This window comes from Harmonia axyridis, chromosome 7 (genome assembly GCF_914767665.1).
Source record: "Harmonia axyridis chromosome 7, icHarAxyr1.1, whole genome shotgun sequence".
Taxonomy (NCBI): domain Eukaryota; kingdom Metazoa; phylum Arthropoda; class Insecta; order Coleoptera; family Coccinellidae; genus Harmonia; species Harmonia axyridis.
Genome location: NC_059507.1, coordinates 7,268,360 through 7,289,212, shown reverse-complemented (window position 1 = coordinate 7,289,212; position 20,853 = coordinate 7,268,360). Strand labels below are relative to the sequence as shown.

General features: G+C 34.4%; 1 protein-coding gene across 2 annotated transcripts in view; it reads right to left on the bottom strand.

Annotated features, from left to right (window-relative positions):
* The window catches only part of LOC123685106 (arylalkylamine N-acetyltransferase 1-like), a 35,099-nt gene extending 16,304 nt beyond the window's left edge, over positions 1–18,795 (bottom strand). The window contains exon 1 of one of the 2 annotated variants that reach the window (XM_045624689.1): positions 18,645–18,795. In XM_045624689.1, coding sequence (XP_045480645.1) covers positions 18,645–18,665 — 21 coding nt within the window. In that variant the 5' untranslated portion in view covers positions 18,666–18,795. Of the gene's footprint in view, positions 1–17,189; positions 17,359–18,644 lie in introns of those variants that run through there. The other variant, XM_045624690.1, reaches the window with a different exon arrangement.
* Positions 18,796–20,853: the final 2,058 nt, after the last annotated feature.

Below are 20,853 nucleotides of genomic sequence, written 5' to 3'. Positions count from 1 at the left end.
AATGTGGAAAATCGCTCGGACCCGTTAATTTTTTATTCATTTCAAAGACAAAAAATCGAGGTGTTAAGTTTTTGTTGGACCACTCCGTATATATATATATCACTGTTCCTTTACATAGGTATTTCAGAGCTTCTGTAACTGAGCGCACGTCACACCTTATGTGATTACATACATTTGATATGCATACTGACAAGTGGTCCAATACCACCTTTCAAATTGAACTTTGGTACCTTATTTTTCTGGCAAGCCGGAATTTATCAAGTTTTTTCTTCAATTTTTGCCAAGAATGTTCAATTATTAGGTTTTAAGAAATGGGAAAATGTTTTATATGTTCATAAAGGACAGTGGCGGTGCTAGAGAGACCAACGGGTAGAGTAAGAAAATACAATATAAATTTAATGTCAATTAGAGGGACCTGGAAATCTTGCCCCTACTTAAAAATCCTGGCTCCTCCTTGGCCCCCCTATTCTTGAAAGCTGGAGTCACCACTGGTGAAGTAATTGAGTAATAGTTGTAGAAAAAATATTTTCTTTATTGTTATAACAACCTATATTTTTTTTCGGTAGGAATTGAATAATTCTTGCAAGCTTGTCACCCACTGAAAATTAGTGAAATTATATCGTCAGAAATTAATGAAATATTCGCACGAATCATAATCCTTGACATGCAAACACTCTCTTCTTTACATAATGATTTATAATGTTCAGAAAAAGTGCTGATACTGCGGATGCCATCGCTCCCATGGCATTGAACTTGGTAATTGGTCTTATTGATTTAAAAATTTCTTGCATAATGCAAGGATATTCATTCCAATTACATGCTTGAGCTATATGAATAATCTGCTGTTTTTCAGATTTCAGGAGATCAATTGAGCTAGTGGAGGCATTGTTCTTTGTCACGATATCATTAAGTACTTCCGGACTCTTCAATCTCATGTTTCTAATTACATATTGAGAAAAAACGTCATATAAACATTGTAGGGTAGAACAAATTCGCCCTGTATCTCCGAAGACGATAACTTGAAAAAAATAACGAAAAAAAATGTGTTTGAATATTTTTAATACCCTTATTTCCAACAAAAACCAAGATACAGCGAAATATTAGAAACACCCTGTAACTCGAGAATAATATTGCATTACAATATTTTATTATTTCGAGAAAAGAGATCAAGTGACCTTGAAGATTTTTTCTCCAAGTCTTATAGTTCTCGAGATGCTTTCAGTGAGCATCAAATTCGGTACACCCTGTACGTTTAAACGTTAAATATGGAATATACTTCAAAGCATATCGAATGAGGACCTATTACTCTCTGAATAAGTTAATCCATTTTGCATAACAATTAAATCAATACTATCGCATTACCAGGTCTCAAAAAATGTACAGCATTCTTATTTCTCCTAAATACACCAATTTCGGGTTTGCTTTTTTCAGATGAAGATGTTTTTTCAGCAACATTGTATCGAACTAACTTCATTCAAATAATAATCATTTCATATCAATTCTTAATATGAGGTACTGTATCAACTGCATCAACTACATTCTCGGAACTTTTCTAGGTGACAATTGGAAATTTTAATGTGTATCACAAGCGTCAACACAAGACTTGCTTTACATCGAGCTTTAAATTTAACCGCATCAAAAAACCAGACGTTGGAAATTTCCTATGCATTGATTCAGTTAAATCCTGTTCTATAAATCTATATGGGTTGTTCCCATTTTACATCATATCAGATTTTTGAACAATTTCTGCCTTCCATTGTTGGAAAATACACCGAATTATAAAAAAAAATGAAAGTTCGGACGTTGACATGTCCATATGACAACTTCCCATTAGGTTCAAATTCCCTCTTATTTTGCACTTATTTTGGAATTGTTGGTTCATTAGGTAAAACTCTTTTGGGTGTTTCTCTACCACAATAATTTTAATCGTACTAATTTGGTCCAATGTGTAGTCGAAATTTAGAACAAACGATGAATTGTTTCAGAAGTGCGAGGATCGGTTTTTTCAAGAAAAATCAAACCTTTCAGTTAGCCAACGTTTCGTCAATCTTTATTGACATCATCAGAACACTGTTAAAATTAAATGAGATGGAATCATAATTAATTTGTATAAAACTAGAAAAACAGGACAAACTTGGAGAACAACAAGCAATAGACATAACTCTGAGATCAGTGATCATAAAAACAGAAAACACACAAAATTCTAACACTATCAGTTCTGTTGACACCAAAATATTGTGTTGAATTTTCTAATGTTCTGATTAAGCGATCAACATGAAATTTTGGAAGAAGTTTGCAATTGTTATATAACATTCAAATACAAAGTTTCGTTACGATCAAATCAGCAGTTTAGATTTCAACAGGAAAACCAAATTTTGAACTTGAAATTTTGAAAATCTAAAGTATCTAGGTCTTTTCGTTCGAGAGTTATGGTGTTTAGGCCGGCCGTACGAACCGATATATTTCAATTGGACCACGGATTCGTCATCAGTGTGTAGAACTTCACCTTTTGAGTCCAATCTTGGCTCAAATTTCGAAAATTACAGACCCTGTGACGAACTGAAATAACGATCTGTTCAGGGAACGAGAGCACAAAAGGACCTATTTTGCACGATTAGTTTTATCTTCAGAATATTCTGTGAATATGGATTCATCTACGACTTCTTCTGTTATGATTCAAGGTTCTATAAGATGACATCAACTCACATCCTTTTACTTCGTAATTACTTTCGTTGTAAAAAAAAATATTGCATTTAACTCATGTACGAAGCGCAGTTCATACTGATGCCATATCGCTTATGCGATATCTTGTAAACGATCTGTATATTAGTCAATGAAATGAATTAAGAAGGGTTCTATAATGCTTCAGCGATCAGTTCAAAAATTAGTACGCTTTATTTTACGCTAAAGACCATCGATTTATATGAGGTTTTCACCATTATACATTTTAAAAAGTTCCTCATTGTGGAAGTCTTTTTTTATAATTTGTTTAGTGACTTTATTAATAGTTTTCTCACATTTCTATGAAATCTATTGGTAGATTTTGGTAGTTTCAGAAATATCTTTCTCTAATTCTGTGGTTATTCCGTTCATTCTTCCACATCTTGTAGAACAAAATCGTGCGAGAATATATCAGAAACGCACAGTTTTCATGGTTATATTTTATTATTCTATGTTGGTACTCCGAACTTTCCGCCACGGCTTTATCTGTCAATTCATCAATTTGCCTTAAAGAAATCAGTTCTGCCAACCAACATTTTTCAATGCAAAAATCACTAAATGATATTTATGGAAATATTTCATTAATTTCAATGAAAATGCAATGAATTAGAGAAAATAATGTATAATACTCGTACAGAAGGCTCATTCTACCACTCGTTCATTCCAAAACTCGCCACTTCGTGGCTCGTTTTTGAATTTTGAACTCGTGGAAGAATATCAATGCCTTCTACACTTGTATTATAAATAACTATTCCAAACTTGACCAAAATGACCAAGGATTTTTTATCAATGCCAGCATCTTCAGCTCTTGTTGAAAGTCAATATTCCAGAACTGCTCTTACAGTTACAAGAACCCGCAATAGGTTAGGTGACAAATCTATAAGATGCCTCATGTGTCTTAGATCCTGAATGGAATATTATGAAATTAAACAAAGCCTGGAGGTTTCTCAATATCAAGAAACTTTATTTTTTTAATTTTATTATGATTTATAGTGATTTAATCTATGCTACTATTTCAAAAAAGATGATATTTTCGGTTCTCTTATACAATAAGTTTAATAAATGAAAGTGTTTTTTGCAATGTTCCTTCTCATTTCATCATTTTTTATTGATGTGACACTACACAATACAACTGCTAGAAATCTTGACTTGAGATTGAAAAACTACTACTTGACTTGAAAACAAGTCAAGCTCAAGCCAAGTAACGGGTGTTTTTTTTTCGAGGTATATAACTTTGAGTTGGTATTACTGTTCAAGATGGCGACCGATTTAATAGCTGTCAAGTGATTTATTCTCAGTTTGGTTTGGCAATTCATCATGAATAGACTCATGCTCGCAAATAGTGCAATTTCATTTCGAAAATAATGGTTCTGTGCGGAATACGTATCGCGAACTACGTCCATTATATTCTGTTTAGCGATGAAGCGCATTTCTGGTTGAATGGCTACGTCAACAAACAAAACTGCCGCATTTGGAGTGAAGCTAATCCTCAAGTGTATGTCGAAACACCGTTACATCCAGAAAAACTGACTGGTGCGCTTTATGGGCTAGTGGAATCATTGGTCCGTACTTCTTCAAAAACGATGATGGCCAGAACGTTACAGTCAATGGTGATCGGTATAGAGCCATGATTACTAACTTTTTCAGTCCTGAATTGAACAACCATGATGTCCAGGAACTGTGGTTCCAACAAGACGGCGCAACATGTCACACAGCTCGTGCCACAATCGATTTATTGAAAGACACGTTTGGTGACCGCCTAATTTCACGTTTTGGACCTGTGAATTGGCCTCCAAGATCTTGTGATTTAACACCGCTAGACTACTTTCTGTGGGGCTATGTAAAGTCATTGGTCTATGCGGATAAGCCATAAACCCTTGACCATTTGGAAGACAACATTCGCTGTGTTATTGCCGATATACGGCAACAAATGTTGGACAAAGTCATCGAAAATTGGACGTCCAGATTGGACTACATCCGAGCCAGCCGTGGCGGTCATATGCCAGAAATCATATTTAAAATGTAACGCCACAAGATTATCTTGCGGATAAATAAAATTCATGTCAATCGAATAATCCATCGTTGTTTTATTGCAGTTTGAATTTCTATAGCTCTAAAAAAAAACACCCTTCAGCTTGAAAATCAAGCCAAGCCGTGAATCCCCAGAATTGGCCACCAAGATCTTGTGATTTATTACCTTTGGATTTTTTTGTGGTGCATCTTTGTGCATAACATCCTTCAAGTTATTGCCCGAAAGGTCATTGAAAATTAACTTACAAAGAATCGAGTCCTGTAAAGAGATCATGAAAATTTGATCGATAGTCTAAATGAATGTGTGTTCTTGAACGTTTACTTTCGGAACAACAAAATGGACAACCCTTTACAATACCATCTAAACTGCTTCACTATCTCCGAAATGTAATTTACCCTGAAAGCAGATCCGTCAGAGCTCGATCGATTTTGTATCAAGAGGCTGGATGAGAAGCTGTATCAGACGGCCTGAAACAACGGCAAACAATCTATTGTTCTCAGAAAGTAACACAGTATGAGAGAAGCAATCATCCTTAAAAGCTGTAAGCTGTAAAACTAGGCCGCAGTGGCGTCTAGAAGACGAATAGGGCAATTAAATTGAATCGTTTTTTCCCCTATTCGATGATGATATTGAGACGAAAGACGTTAAATTTTTGATGTTGGAAGTGAAACTTTTATGGGTATTGATTAGAAACATGGTACAGTTGACAATAATTTGTTGAATCAATATGAGGGTTTTTCAATTAGAAGTTTCATTTCGTTTTTAAAAAAGTAGTATATTTAAAGAAAAACGGTATCAGCCAAATGGCCGCCACGTCTATGGATGCAGCACTATATCCTTTTCATTAAATTTTCCAATTCGAATATTTGTACAAGAGGAAGCTGTGTGCAAAATGGGTGCCGCTTGAGCTCACAATCGATCGAAAGCAACAACGTGCTAATGATTCTGAGCAGTGTTTGAAGCTGTTTAAGTGTTATAAACCTGAATTTTGCATCGATATGTTACAATGGATGAAACATTGCTCCATCATTTCACTCCGTAGTCCAATCGACAGTCAGCTGATTGGACTGCACACGATGAACCGAATCCAAAGCGAGGAAAAACACAACAGTCAGCTGGCAAGGTTATGGCATTATTATTCTGGGATGCACAAGGTATAATATTCATTGATTACCTTCAAAAGGGTCAGGCCATCAACAGCGATTATTATATAGCGTTATTGGATCGTTTAAAGGATTAAATCGTGAAAAAACGGCCCCATTTTAAGAAAAAAAGGTGCTGTTTCATCAAGACAATGCGCCGTGTCACAAATCAATGAAAACAATGGCGAAATTGCATGAATTGGGCTTCGAATTGCTTCTGCATCCACCGTATTTGCCAGATCTGGCCCCCAGCGACTTTTTCCTGTTCTCAGACCTCAAAAGAATGCTCGCTGGAAAGAAATTCAGCGCCAATGAAGAAGTAATCGCCGAAACTGAGGCCTATTTTGAAGCTAAAGACAAATCGTACTACAAAAATGGTATCGAAAAGTTGGAAAATCGCTATAATCGCTGTATCGCCCTGTATGTTGAATAATAATATCGAATTTTGCAAAAAAAATGTGTTTTACTATGGTAGACCGGGGACTTTTCAATTGGCCTATTAAATTAGCCCTGTTACAAGCCAACCAAAACCTTACATTATTAGATATGAAGAATTTTGATCGAATATTTTGATCTGATCATCGGTGAGAGGTAAGATATGCCAACAATATGGAATGTTGGCAGTCGATTATAATTTTCATGGAATTATAGTTTCACTTCTTTCGTAATGGTTTCTGGTAGTTTTTTTTCACGAATATATTGAATATACATCAGTGCTTTGTAGAAAGTAGAATTCATAAATTTTTTTTGGGAAAACGAAAAGTTACCAAATTTTTTGTTTCGTTTTTCATTCGCAAATCAAAAATATTCACTATCTACAATGTAGATTAATGTTTGAGGAAATAATGTGAAAACTTCATAAAAATTGGTTATTTGTAAGAAGAAATATCTCTAATTCTGTTTTGAACTGATCAGCCACGTGTTGGCTGATACCAAATGACGCATTGCTTCTTTCTAATGCAGTTCCGTCAAGAAGAATATATAAGCAAATGCAAACGTTATTCATGAATCAACGGTTGTGGAAGAAAACGCACGAAAGAAATTTTACATTTTAATCCATTTTACTTCAATGAATAATTCACTGAATTTTATCGGCGATAAGTAGATTTTCACCTAATTTTGTATCATGTATTTGGTATATCGTATGATATTGTACCAAGACCAAAATTAATTTGAGACCATACAATTCCCTCAAGTGTAACAAGAAAAATCTGCTGACATATTCTAGATGATCTGATTTCATATCCTGTTCCCTGTTACGCAAAACAAGTTGGTATATACCAACATAACTTTTCATAAAGTGACAGTATGAATTGGTCTATAAACCAGCATTTACGACTGGAGTAAAAGTTAAGTGAGTCAGGCTGAATAACACAGAAAAATAGTGTGAACGGAAGGATCAAAGAAATATATTAAAAAAAGCAATATCCGAAAATTCGAGATAAGCACTGATTTGATGTCAAGAATTTCGGATCTTTCATTCATGACCCTACTGCGCAACAAAACTGCATATACAGGGTCTTTTATTGACAAATGTATCGGGTGTCCCTAATTCGTTGCCTAATCCGGAGATCCTAGGTGGCCACCGAATATAGTTTACAGATATTATCATAGATAACGCAAATGTTTCATCCCCTTAAAGCAAAAAGAAACACTGACAATTTAATTCAAATCAATGAAACATATTTTCGAAATTTAATAAAATCTTGAAACTACAGTTTTGAATAATTTCGAAAATCAAGAAACTTGTTAATAACTTCCTGAGCATTTACTTGCGCCATTTTATGAGAATTCAATATAAATGAGTTTTTGCCATTTATGAAATTTTATTCTTCTTAATTTTTCCGGATCATTAACAGAAACAAGTTTCAGTATACGTATGTTAATAAAGCATTCTTTCGCAAATGGCTAATTAATAGCCAGAATCTGCAATAAAAACATATTTTTTGATTCCTTGATATTGCATTAAGCTTGTCAAAAGTTTATTACATAGATAAGAAATAATTATAAACTAAATTACACATGTTTCATTATGATGATAAACTATTCGATATAATTAATTGGAAATACCTAATTCCCAAATATCAGAATTCGAATTTAACATAATTTACACTCGTTTTCTCACATAAAACAGTTCATGTATAGTAGGGAGTTTTTGACGTCATGCATATTCCTATTGCACCCTTGGAGAATACATAACTGTATATAGATGTTAGGTAAACAGGGTGTCCCAAAGAAAATTTGACCCCCCCAGAACTTAGAAACGAACAATTAAGAGTTCTCAAGTGAGAATTTTGTTCCATCATATTGATTGATTCGATAACGTAGTTCACGAAAAAGCTGGTATTTCAGAGCTTAGTCCATTATTTTGGGAATAATAGCCTGTAAACAGAAATTTTCCAAAAAATTTTGATAATATTCCTCAGGATGCCAACTCTTCCTGAAGCAAGATACGAACTTGAAACCTTAATATGTTTCAGATCCCACCTCGATCTATAAAAAACTATCCTATTTGAGGGGGATGTGACCAATATTTTATGAGATATAACGATTTTAGTTTTTACGGTTATTTCCAAATTTCGAGTTCAAATTTTCATGAACTGTGAGGCCTATGAACAATCGGTAAGCGATGTCAGAATAATCGATCTCCAACTAGCTGAATTCCGCGTTTACTCAAAAATTTTTAGATCGAAAATTCGTCCCAAGTTTTCCAAACCTACCCCCTTTGAAAAATTTTTTTTTTTAGGAAAAATTAAAAGCTACATATCGATTGATTAGTTAACGTAGATCACTAAATTGCTTACAGTTCAGAGGTTTGTCCATTATTCTAGGAGTTATAGGTTGTAAACTGTTTTTTTCCAAAAAGTTTTGATAATATTCTCGAGACTGCCAACTCTCTTAGTGGCAAGACAGGGACTTGAAACCTCAGATGTTTCAGATAGCACCTCGATCTATAAAAACGATTTTATTTGAGAGGGCTGTGACCAATATTTTAGAAGATATAACGATTATTGTGTAGGAATTCAGTTCCTACGGTTTCTTTCAAATTTTGGGTTCAAATTTTCATTTACTGTGAGTTCTATGAACAATCGGTAAGCGATATTAGAATAATCGATCCCCAACTAGCCGAAACCTGCGCTTAACCGGAAATTTTTAGATCAATTGAAAAAATTAGACCTAGAAAAAAAAATCAAATATTTTCAAAAAAACAAAAAATAGTTGAAATTTTCAAATTCGGTGAATTTGATATATTAGGGGTGGTTTTTCCGAAACAATGACTAGGAATGCTTTCTTCCTAATACAGAATTTGAAAATTATTTTTGGATTCTTCAAAACTCTTAGGTTCTGGAGTTTGAGGGGTTCAACCGAGGGTTCAACTGCCTGTTCAACATCACCTTTTGACGGTAAGTTCAATATTATTTTGTGAATCCTTATTTTTATCTGGAACTGACGGCCCACTACATTCACAGTCGATCCTGTTAATAAAATTAATTTTTTAGACTCCTTTTGTAAACGATGTGTGGGAGTACCTATTATTCGTTTAGCAATACTGGAATTCCTCCGGACATAGCGTAATGATAATGTAATTGTCGTGAATTAAAAAAAAAGTACTCTTGCAAGTCCACTAGAAGGCGTGATATTTTATGATAATAGAAACCTTGATCCTACCTTGTGAAGGTTCAGCAAGTGAAGGTTCAGAATGAAATATTAGAAGAAGTCCCTTCCATTTAATTCCATTGTGATTATGTGCATATCCTACTTGTGTCGGAAAATTGCAATCTCGATTATAATGAAAAATCTCAGACGAACGACTCATCATCATTCTGATTATTTGATATGCCACATTTCAAGGATTTCCAATTCAATTCAAAGAGGAATTAATAGGTATATCTTTTAACAGTTTTGAACGCTCGGTCCCCGAACATATGGTTCTATCATGATGCTGAAAACAATATAAATGTCAATGACTCCACAAGACTAAATTGCACACCATACAGTAACTTTTTGTGGATGTAATAGTCTCTCAGCAGTTACATGAGGATTTTCACTGGCCTCATATGCGAAAATCTTGCTTGTTCAATTAACTACCGAATGAATAATGTGCTTTGTTGCTGAAGAAAGTTCGATGCGAAAAATTGTCATCCAAACGTTCTTGTAAAAGTACCCAATCGACATATGTTCTAGCCATTCCATAATCAACTGGTTTTAGTCCTTGTATCAACTGAACTTTATAAAGATGGAGGTGCAAATCTAGATGCAAAATATGGTAAAACATGCCATGAAAGACACCCAAATGTTGTGCGTGCCGAGAAATGAATAAATTTGTATATTTTTCAACATTTTCACTTACAGCAGCAATCCAATTCCGGGCGGATCCCTATGAAATACTGCAGGATCAAAATTGCGGGATTTTTCATGCGGGATCTACGGGATTCAATATTAAAATTGCATGTAAGACAATAAAAGCGCAAATGTCATTTGAAACATACCAGAAAGTATTAAACCAATCATAAGTTACGGACGAATATGCAACACTAGTTACTGATGAAACTACACATTATTTCAGAAATTATAAGTAAAACTCTGAAAGTTTCGAAAAAAAATAGATGAAATTCCCGAGGCTGCAACTTCTCCTGGACGTAAGCTACGCCCTTAAAACCTCAGTATGTTTTAGATCGGAACTTGATGTTTGAAAAACATTTTTATTTGAGGGATCTGTGACGAATAATTTAGGAGATATAACGATTTTTGGATGGAAATTCAATTTTTTCCCAAATTTCGAGTTCGAATTTCCTCAAAATTGTGAGGTATACGCAAAATCGATGAGCGGTGCCAGAATTGACGATCCCTGATTAGCCGAATGTCGATCAAACCTGAAAAATTTTTGTCGAAAAATTTTCCATACTTGGAGAATTGAAAAAAATTAAAAGTTCCTTCATGAGACTATTGTACCATTTTATTGATTGATTCGACTATGAAGATCACGAAAATACTTGCTGTTTGGCGATTAGTACATTATTTCCGAAAATATTGGTAAAAATCTGAAATTTTCGAAAAAAAAATTGGATAAAATTCCTGATGCTACAACTTCTCCTGGACGTAAGCTATGCCCTTGAAACCTCACTATGTTTCAGATCAGCACCCGATGATCAAAATACGGTTTTATTGAGAGGTCTGAGACGAATAATTTAGGAGATATAACGATATTTGTATGAAAATTTGATTCTTTCCCAAATTTCGAGTTCGAATTTCCTCAAAACTGTGAGGTCTACGCAAAATCGGTAAGCGGTGCCAGAATTGACGATCCATGATTAACCGAATTTCGATCCCACCTGAAAAAATTTTCGTCAAAAAATTTTCTTAAAATTTTCCAAAATTGAAAAAAAATTAAAAAATTCTTCAGGGAACTATTGTACCCTTTTATTGATTGATTCGACCATGTTGGTCACGAAAATGCTTGCAGTTTGGCGATTAGTAGGTACAATATTTCAGAAATTATAGGTAAAATCTGAAATATTCGAAAAAAAACTTTTAAACTATAATATTATGTTTTTATTAGCATAAGATCTTTTTATGAGCATGTTCAATAGGTTGAGTACAAAGATTATATATATCCCGCAATTTTTGCGGACCCGCGGGATTGATAATTTTCATCCCGCGGATTTGCGGGATTGATTTTTGGTGCGGGATTGGATTCCCTAATTTTGATGATGTATGGGCCTTAAGACATCACTAAAAGATCCAGTCTCTCCGAATTTTTCACTGTTTAACCAATTGTACGCCCAGATGGAAGATTATGCCTAAATATTCTGCGTTGAAAGTCGAAATCATAAACCAGAGTGTTTCACTTTTATAGAAAAAAGTGTATTTGTACTCGTCGTTCAAAATAACAGTTTCATAAGGGAACCGTTATTTTTCAACCCCGCCTTTGATATATATTAGGGATCGTAGAAGGATATTTCAATCGCGAAACCGAGCAAATTTTTTATGGTATTGCAATAGAAAGGATTTCGCTCATACATTGGGAGCATTATATAAATCGCCAACCTCAAATACAAGACAATGACATTGTATTGTTCCGTTCAAATTAATAGCTCCGACAAAGGAAGTACCTAATCGATAAGAACATATCCGTCTTGTCATCTTTGCGCGAAGGTTGATACAAAGCAATGGCAATCATTGTTTCCTTAAAATAAAACACGATAATATTTATATGTCTAATTGACAGCATGAAAAACACCAATGTCGATAGTTTGAGCTGCTCCAATAATTTTGAAGGTTGATTTCTTGATAACGAAGTACCTATTTACTGAGACCACTAAGAATGAAAGAGTAACATTTGTGTTATTGCATTCTATGCAGCTGCTTTTTGAGCGCTCGTTCCCGAACCGATAGATCTATCATTTCGTCACAAAATGTCTGTAATTTTCGAATTTCGAGCCGGACTTGGTCTCCATGATGACGAATCTGTCTTCAAAATCAATTCTGTCCGTCCAGTCTGTTAATTTCGTAACTGCTGGTTCCACTGAAATGAAAATTTTCATGTGGATGTTGAATGACAATTCTAAGCATCGTGCAAAAAAAAAACTTGTTGATCGCGTAACTACAAATACAGAAAATTCAAGAAAAATACAGTTGAAGCAAAATCTTGGCTTGATGAAGAGTTTCTGGGGTCTGCACCAGGAAAATCAGCCATCATTGTATGCTAAGTTAAAACCTGGTGAAATGAGCACCGAAGACGGCGAACGCAGTGGACGTCCAAAACCGACGAAACATTCAAAAAAGTTCACAAAATAATTTTGAATGACCGTAAAGTGAAGTTGATCGAGATAGCAGACATTGTGAAGATATCATCTGAACGTGTACATCATATCATTCACGAACATTTGTACATGAGAAAGCTGTGTGCAAAATGTGTGCCGCGAGAGCTCACAATCGATAAAAATCAACAACTTGTTAATGATTCTGAAAAGTGTTAATAGCTGTTTAAGTGCAATAAACCTGAATTTTTGCGTCGATATGTAACAATGGATGACATGGCTCCATCATTTCACTCCAGAGTCCAATCGACAGTCAGCTGAGTGGACTGCACATGATGAACAGAATCCAAAGCAAGGAAAAACACAACAGTCAGCTGGCAAGGTTATGGAATCAGTATTCTTTAATGCACAAGGTATAATATTAATTGATTACCTCCAAAAGGGCCAGACCCTCAACAGCGATTATTATATAGCGTTATTGGATCGTTTAAAGGATGAAATCGTTAAAAAACGGCCCCATTAGAAGAAAAAAAAGGTGCTGTTTCATTAAGACAATGCGCCGTGTCACAAATCAATTAAAACAATGGCAAAATTGCATGAATTGGACTTTGAATTGCTTTTGCATCCACCGTTTTCGCCAGATCTGGCCTCCAGCGACTTTTTCCTGTTCTCAGACTTCAAAAGAATGCTCGCTGGAAAGAAATTTAGCGCCAATGAAGAAGTAATAAGCGCCAAAACTGAGGCATATTTCGAAGCGAAAGACAAATCGTACTACAAAAATGGTATCGAAAAGTTGGAAGATCGCTATAATCGCTGTATCGCCCTCGAAGGCAACTATGTTGAATAATAAAATTAAATTTTCCCAAAAAAATGTGTTCTACTATGGTAGACCGGGGACTTTTCAATTAGCCCGTTTTCCCGGAAACTGTTGATTTTCGGTTATCAATAAATATGGCTCAATCGACAGCAAATGAGTGGAACTAACATCTCCTTCAAGGTTTATTTTTAACTTGGAAACCCCCTGTATTTATTCTTCTATAAAAAAGTCATCTAATTTTTTTTTATTCCAAGAAAATTAATAAGTAAGGTCTTTCCACACTAACGAAAATGAAAATTAATAATAGAATGCAATCTAGTGTAATACACAGCTTAGGTACTTATCCAATCGTTTGACCCTTATCTGATACAATCTAATCTAAACATTTGGATTTCATTTTCACTCAAATATATCATCCTTGTCTGTTACAATATAGTTCATGACCTCCTCTTCGTTACATTTATCTCTGCAAGCCTTAACCCTATTACATTATTATCTTGCTGCACCCACCAGCATGATTTCGAGTCATAATAATTGAACACCACAGCATGCACCAGGAAAAGGAACAGTGATTCATTTTCGTCGAGCAGATAAATAGAAAGCTATTTGTATTCAGTTCTAACATTTCAGTCAAGTTACGTGTCCCCCAAGTGCCCGTACCAATAAAGAAAATCTTGATCAAATCGGACACCGTGTTTTTTTAAAACAGAATCGTGTGTAGTTATTCTCATTCAGAGCCTAGGTTCAGACAAAAAAAAATTGTTGCGGTGTAGGGACATTGACTTGTTCGCTTCGTATTCAGATTTCATTGCATTGCAATAATCTCAGGGATATTCTGATACTGATACTGATTATGTTGTTAGTTACATAAAAGGATATTTATGTAGGTTATCAAATTCCTGCGTGAAATATGTACAATGGATATTAACATGCAAGTTCACATTTCTTTCGGTTTATCATTTCAAATGACGTTTATTTGGAAACATTTTAAGAGTGAATTCTTTGTCAATGGATGTAATTAGGGAATCCACTGCCTCAAATGCGAGATCCCTCTGAAATTCTGCGGGTTCAAAATTGCGGGGATTCAATATTAAAATTGCCTTTTAGACATTAAGAGCGCAAATGTCTTCTGAAACGTCCCAGAAAGCAATAAACCAATCATAAGTTACGAATCAAGATGCAAAAATGGTAACTGCTGAAACTACACTACGATTCATGATTAGTATATTTGGGATGTCATTATAACTCGACATTGAGTAAAGAAATGGTTGAAACTTTATTTTCTAGGATAAAAGAGCGCCGTTCATTAATGACAAGTATGGTAACGTATTTAGAAAATCCAGGCAAATATCTGGAATTTCTGGGATAAGAGTCAATTGCTACAAATGGCCAAGAAGATACATTTGTACTTCATAGCAAATCAACATTACGAAATGAAATCAACAGTTTGACTGACAGGCTGCAAATAGAGACGTCTTTAGAAGATCCAACATTTTACTTATGCTGATGAGAATAAAGTACCTTCATCTAATCTAGCAACAAGACGTGAACCATCGCCTTTGAATTTAGAAGAGGAATCGAATCATAGTATTCGTACTGCGTGTGTACCAGAATAAAAGGCTTATTCTATGGCTGTACGAGCACGAGTACGACCTAGACTTGACCAGTTATTAAAACATGACATTTTCATTTTGAAGTTGAAAAATCGAGGTGTTAAGTTTCCGTTGGACCACCCTGTACAAACAGTCCTAAAATGTATTGTTAGGAGATACTAAAACTCATTTTTAAATGGACAAAAATTCAATTTTTTTTAATACTGCTATGTCTTTTTCAAAAACCCTTCATACAAATTGCTGACACCTAAGTAGACCTAATATTCAATGCATGACCTTTATAGAATTGTTTTTTCGAGTTGACAAGTTATGATTGAATGACTCGACTGATTCTTCATCGTTCTGCATCGATAATTTTAATTGCACCATAAAAGTGACAAATAATATTTCTCAACCTAACACACTATTAACATCAAACATGATTTACGAGAATTTCATTTAATGAAATTAAAAAAACAATTTTATTAAAATACAGTTGCAAAACCCACGCAAAGTTACGTGGGTATTCATTTATTTTCCCTTCTCATATTTTCCGCTTTCCTACGTGACAATTTTTCTTAGGTTCTGATGACACTAACAAGCAGCTGTTCACAAGCAAACATCTCTTATGGCTTCAACTCGAACGGCACCCAATTTCCTTGTTTCTGAATCATTCCCAGACTTTCAGGCGTTTTGAAATGGCTTGTTGCGTCACTCCCAATGATCCTTCCAATTCTTGTTGCGTTTGACACGAGTCTCGATCAAGTAATGCCTCCAATTCAGCATCTTCAAAAACCTTCTTTCTCCCACCGCCATGCTGGTCTTCGACGTCAAAACCACCGTTCTTGAAGCGTTGAAACCACTCTCGACACGTTTTTTCACTAATATCGGTCTCGCCATAGGTATTTGAGAGCATTCGATGCGCCTCAGTCGCAGATTCTTCATATTAAAGCAGCAAACTTCCCGCAAATTACAAGAATTTGGCTCGTAAGCTGACATGTTTAATCGAGTATAACTTAATGAAGCAGACACAAATCGACTAATATTTCGATGGTGTTATGTTAAGAAATACCTAATCTTATTGTATGACTTCTACGATCTATGTATTTCGACTTCCTCTTACCGCAACAGCCATCTATTGCAAAACGGCGGAAGCAAAGTTATACACTAACTGAAAAATGGTTTCAGGTTAATTTCAAATGTTAGTATTGTTTTTTTGTAGACCTTTATGCCTTTGATAAGAAAAGCTGCTCAGAATGCTCTGGTCAATGCCGATTCCCAAGTATTTAAAGTAGACATAGCGATAAAAGCTACAAATTTTATATAACCATATTACCACAACATATTTGAATGGATTTTTCACTACTTTTCAGTTAAAAAGGCTACTGGTTGAATTCCTTTTCATAGCATATACTAACTGCCATTCAGGAATGCTGTTATTATATTCTTTTGCCTTCAATATTCCAATGAAAATAGTGAAATAATGAAGGAATAACAAAAATAAAAAATTGTATGAGCCAAACAGCTGAGCAGATATGTTTTCAGCCTAGTCAAGTAATTCATAAGTAAAGACGATAAGACTCTTTTAGCAGAAAAGTTGTGGAAAACTATTCAAATATGTTCCTCGGTTCAGAAGTCATGATAATATTAAATTTGTAGTTTTTATCGCTATGTCTACATTAAATACCCCATATCTTGGGAAGCAGTCTTCTGATCAGCTTTTCTTATTAAGGGACATGAACATTTGAAATTAACCAGTGACCATTTTTCATACAGTCAGCTGCATGATCCTCTGGCAATTCGAAATTGGTAATGCGAAAATTACAAATATTGTAACAAAATGATTATTTTGGAGAACTATCGTTTCAACGAGATTTTTCTCTTCAAATCTGGTAGCATCCAGATTTTTCAATGAATGCTCATCATTTTCGAGCTGATAAAGTAGTATGTATTTCCACAGTAAATACGATAATTTTAAATAGTGATTATGCCTTGTTATGCTCCAAATGTCTTAAATTATCACCAAATCATCAGTTTATACTTTGGATTATTTATTGATAGTGCACAATATTCGGCAGTCCACATTTGAATAGAATTTAAAAGTTAAATTCGAACTTTACTTACTTTGAGGATTTCCAGCAATTCACAACAAATTCAAATGCACACTGGCTCACTTATTACACTCAGAATCGTTAATGGAAATTCATCAAATGAAATTTTAATCCGTCTTATCGAAAACGTTCGCTGAGCATATCAGGACTTGTACTCAAAACGAATTGAGTACATTAGGTACCTACTTATTTGTTTATCAGTAACTTCGTCGGTTTGTAATTCAATATCCTCCATAATAATTATTAATATACTTGGAGTATTGTTACCATACGTCACATCGTTCACAAATTGTTTCTTCCGGACCATAGTATGATATTGTCCAATTGAATATTTAGATTGAGCAAATGATGTTTTGTAAGCCACATGTGACGTCGAATTGTCGTAAAATCATTAATCAGTATGAACAATAAATATTGAATTATATCGTGAATAGGTCTATCTCGTTTGCTAATTGCGATAATATCCAAGTGTATAAATTTTAGTCCTGAATGTATTCAACAATTGATATCGTTTTGGCTTATTTCTATTAATGAACTTAATCGCTACTAGGACGTTTTCTGGGCTACATTATCCATAGTTAACTTACTGCAAACAATTAGAAACTACGAAATGCAAAAAGCTGCTTATATTAGGCCAATTGAAAAATCTCTGGTCTGATGCACAGATGGCGGTGCTAGTATCGAATCCATATGATTTTTAGTTAGGTCCAACCTTCAAACGATACGTGTCAAAATTTGACAGCAGTCCGACCATTAGTTTGTGAGATATTGCGTTGTGAATGTAGCTACTTTTGTTATTTGAAAAAAGATGGAAAAAAAAGAATTCCGTGTGCTGATAAAATATTGCTTTTGGAAGGGAAAATACAGTTGAAGCAAAATCTTGGCTTGATGAAGAGTTTCCGGGGCCTGCTCCAGGAAAATCAACCATCACTGATTGGTATGCTAAGTTTAAACGTGGTGAAATGAGCATCGAAGACGGCGAATGCAGTAGACGCCCAAAAGAGGCAGTCAACGACGAAAAAATCAAAAAAGTTCACGAAATAATTTTGAATGAGCGTAAAGCGAAGTTGATCGCGATAGCAGATATTGTGAAGATATCTGAACGTGCACATCATATCATTCACTAATATTTGTACATAAGAAAGCTGTGTGCAAAATGGGTGCTGCGCGAGCTCACAATCGATCAAAAGCATCATGTTAATGATTCTGAGCAGTGTTTCTAGCTGTTTAAGTGCAGTAAACCTGAAAATATGCTTAACGATCTTGATACTTAATATACAAGGTATTTTATTCAACGAGTTAAAGAATCGAATCAGTATAATAAACCAAAAAAAACCAAATTGTGATTTTTTTCAATCAATAGTCTTCAAAATGTAAATAAATGTTGGAGATATTGAATTGACATTGAAAATCAATATTCTCGCATTTCAAATAAAAAGATCAATAGGTAGAAAATGTTAGAACTCACCCCGTCATGGTGGGAAATCATTTCGCTAAACCGAAAAACCAAATAAAATAAACAAGAAGAGCAGTAAGCTGATTGATCATGACTCTAAAACGAGTAAGTGTTTACTATTTTTGTATCGGTTGGCATCAGACTGAAGTCATACTCAAAGGGATATAAAGCTGAGTGAATCTATTTATATGATGGAACTGTTTGAGGAACTATTTATTGGCCTGTGAAATGTATAGCTTGTTTTTCGTTTTATTATTTATGTGATTTCATTGCTTGCTTCACATTTCATTACAGAAAACGAAAACTAAAACCATCAATCTACTTTTCCGGTTCAATGAGTTGAATTATGTTTATGAATCGTGGAGAGATTCTCAATTTATCTTGATGCTTCAACAATTCGCTAGAATCTATGTTTAGTGTGTTTTTACCTTATTATTTTTATGATTTCAATGATTTCATCCTTCATCGATAACTTCACGGAAAGTCTCTTAAGTCTGATGTGGTCTCCAAGTGTACAATTGACGCATAAGTGAAGCTGCTCTCCAAGACATCTGAGTTCACATTATGATTTTTTCGATGTTATAATTGAATTTTCCATGACATAAATGACGAAATCATCATTAAATTCTGTATAAAGCTTGAAATTGTTATTTTATATTCACTCTCAAATTCTGAACTCAATGGGATCTATAGACTTATAGTCACTGTACAATATTCTGCTTCAATTTTCTGATGACACTCAAAAACAAAACATTACCAGAATATAGAATGTTCAAGCAACATATATGAACAAATTTCCAATATCAAAAAATACATCCTATTAAGTTACAATTTTGCGTGTGAATGATCTATGATTCTGATGAGTTGAGCAACACAGAATTTTGCACCATACTTACTTGAAATTAATATTTTTCGATGTAGTTCGAATAATATACGATCGCAAATATACACGCGAAATTGCAACTCGATAGGATGTGTTATTTATGGCCAGTTGCATCATTTGCCTAAACATTGATTAAATTTTTAACATTGATTACTTTCTAATTTCTCTTAAAAAATCAGAATGCGCCGTGTCACAAATCAATGAAAACAATGACAAAATTGCATGAATTGGGCTACGAATTGCTTCTGCATCCACCTCATTCGCCAGATCTGACCCCCAGCGACTTTTTCCTGTTCTCAGACCCCATAAGAATGCTCGCTGGAAAGAAATTTAGCGCCAATGAAACTGAGGCCTCTATTTTGAAGCGAACGACAAATCGTACTACAAAAATGGTATCGAAAAGTTGGAAGATGGGTATAATCGCTGTATCGCCCTCGAAGGCAGTTGTTGAGTAATGAAATCGAATTTTGCCAAAAAAAATTTTCAATTGGCATGTTACACCTACATAACTCTTAAACTTGAATATGTATTTGCCAATCATACGTTTGCATTATTACATTTTATAAGTAATTACTTGAATTTCATTCTGACAGTTAACATTCAGAGAAGTAGGTATTCTAGGTAATTAGTTGTTAATTCCAGTTTGGTGCTGTAGAAATGAAGTTGTATATTGATATTGTATGAATTTTTCAAAGTCAAAGTTAACGTAAAAAAGTGATCTACTTCGTTATACATATAAAGTCCCTGCTAAAATTATAAATTACCTGACAACTATAAAACGGTTCAGGAACATGTCTAAGAAAACTGAGAAAAAAAAAGAAAAATATTAGACGTGCCAATGTTGAACGCTATCATAACATAAGTGTCTGTTTAAATCATTTTAAGCATAATAATTAGGAATTGGAATTACAGAATTATAACTTCATATAAATAATTCATCAGAAGAATAAATAGCTTCACTATAAATAATAAGGCAAATAGGTTTATGGGTAGTTAAAAATATCATATTCAGGTATTTTCCTCAAAAAATTAAAATACATAGACATGCCTTCTCTATTTCTTCTCTGGGACATTTTTTTCGGTGAGTACTTCCGAAAAATAAAAAAAGATTGTAAATTTAGTGAACCACAGTGAGGCATGGGCTCACAGATCATTTCCAAGAAAAATGGATTTGTAGAAGAGGACTAAGATTGAATTCCCATCACTCTCCCCAGACTTGACATTTTTAGATTTTTCCTCTGGTGACATTCCCAGTCGGTTGTGTATAAAACACACCCCCGAGTTCTAGAAGAATTTAAAGTAAGAATACGCACAGCAAAGAACTCAATGGCATGAGGC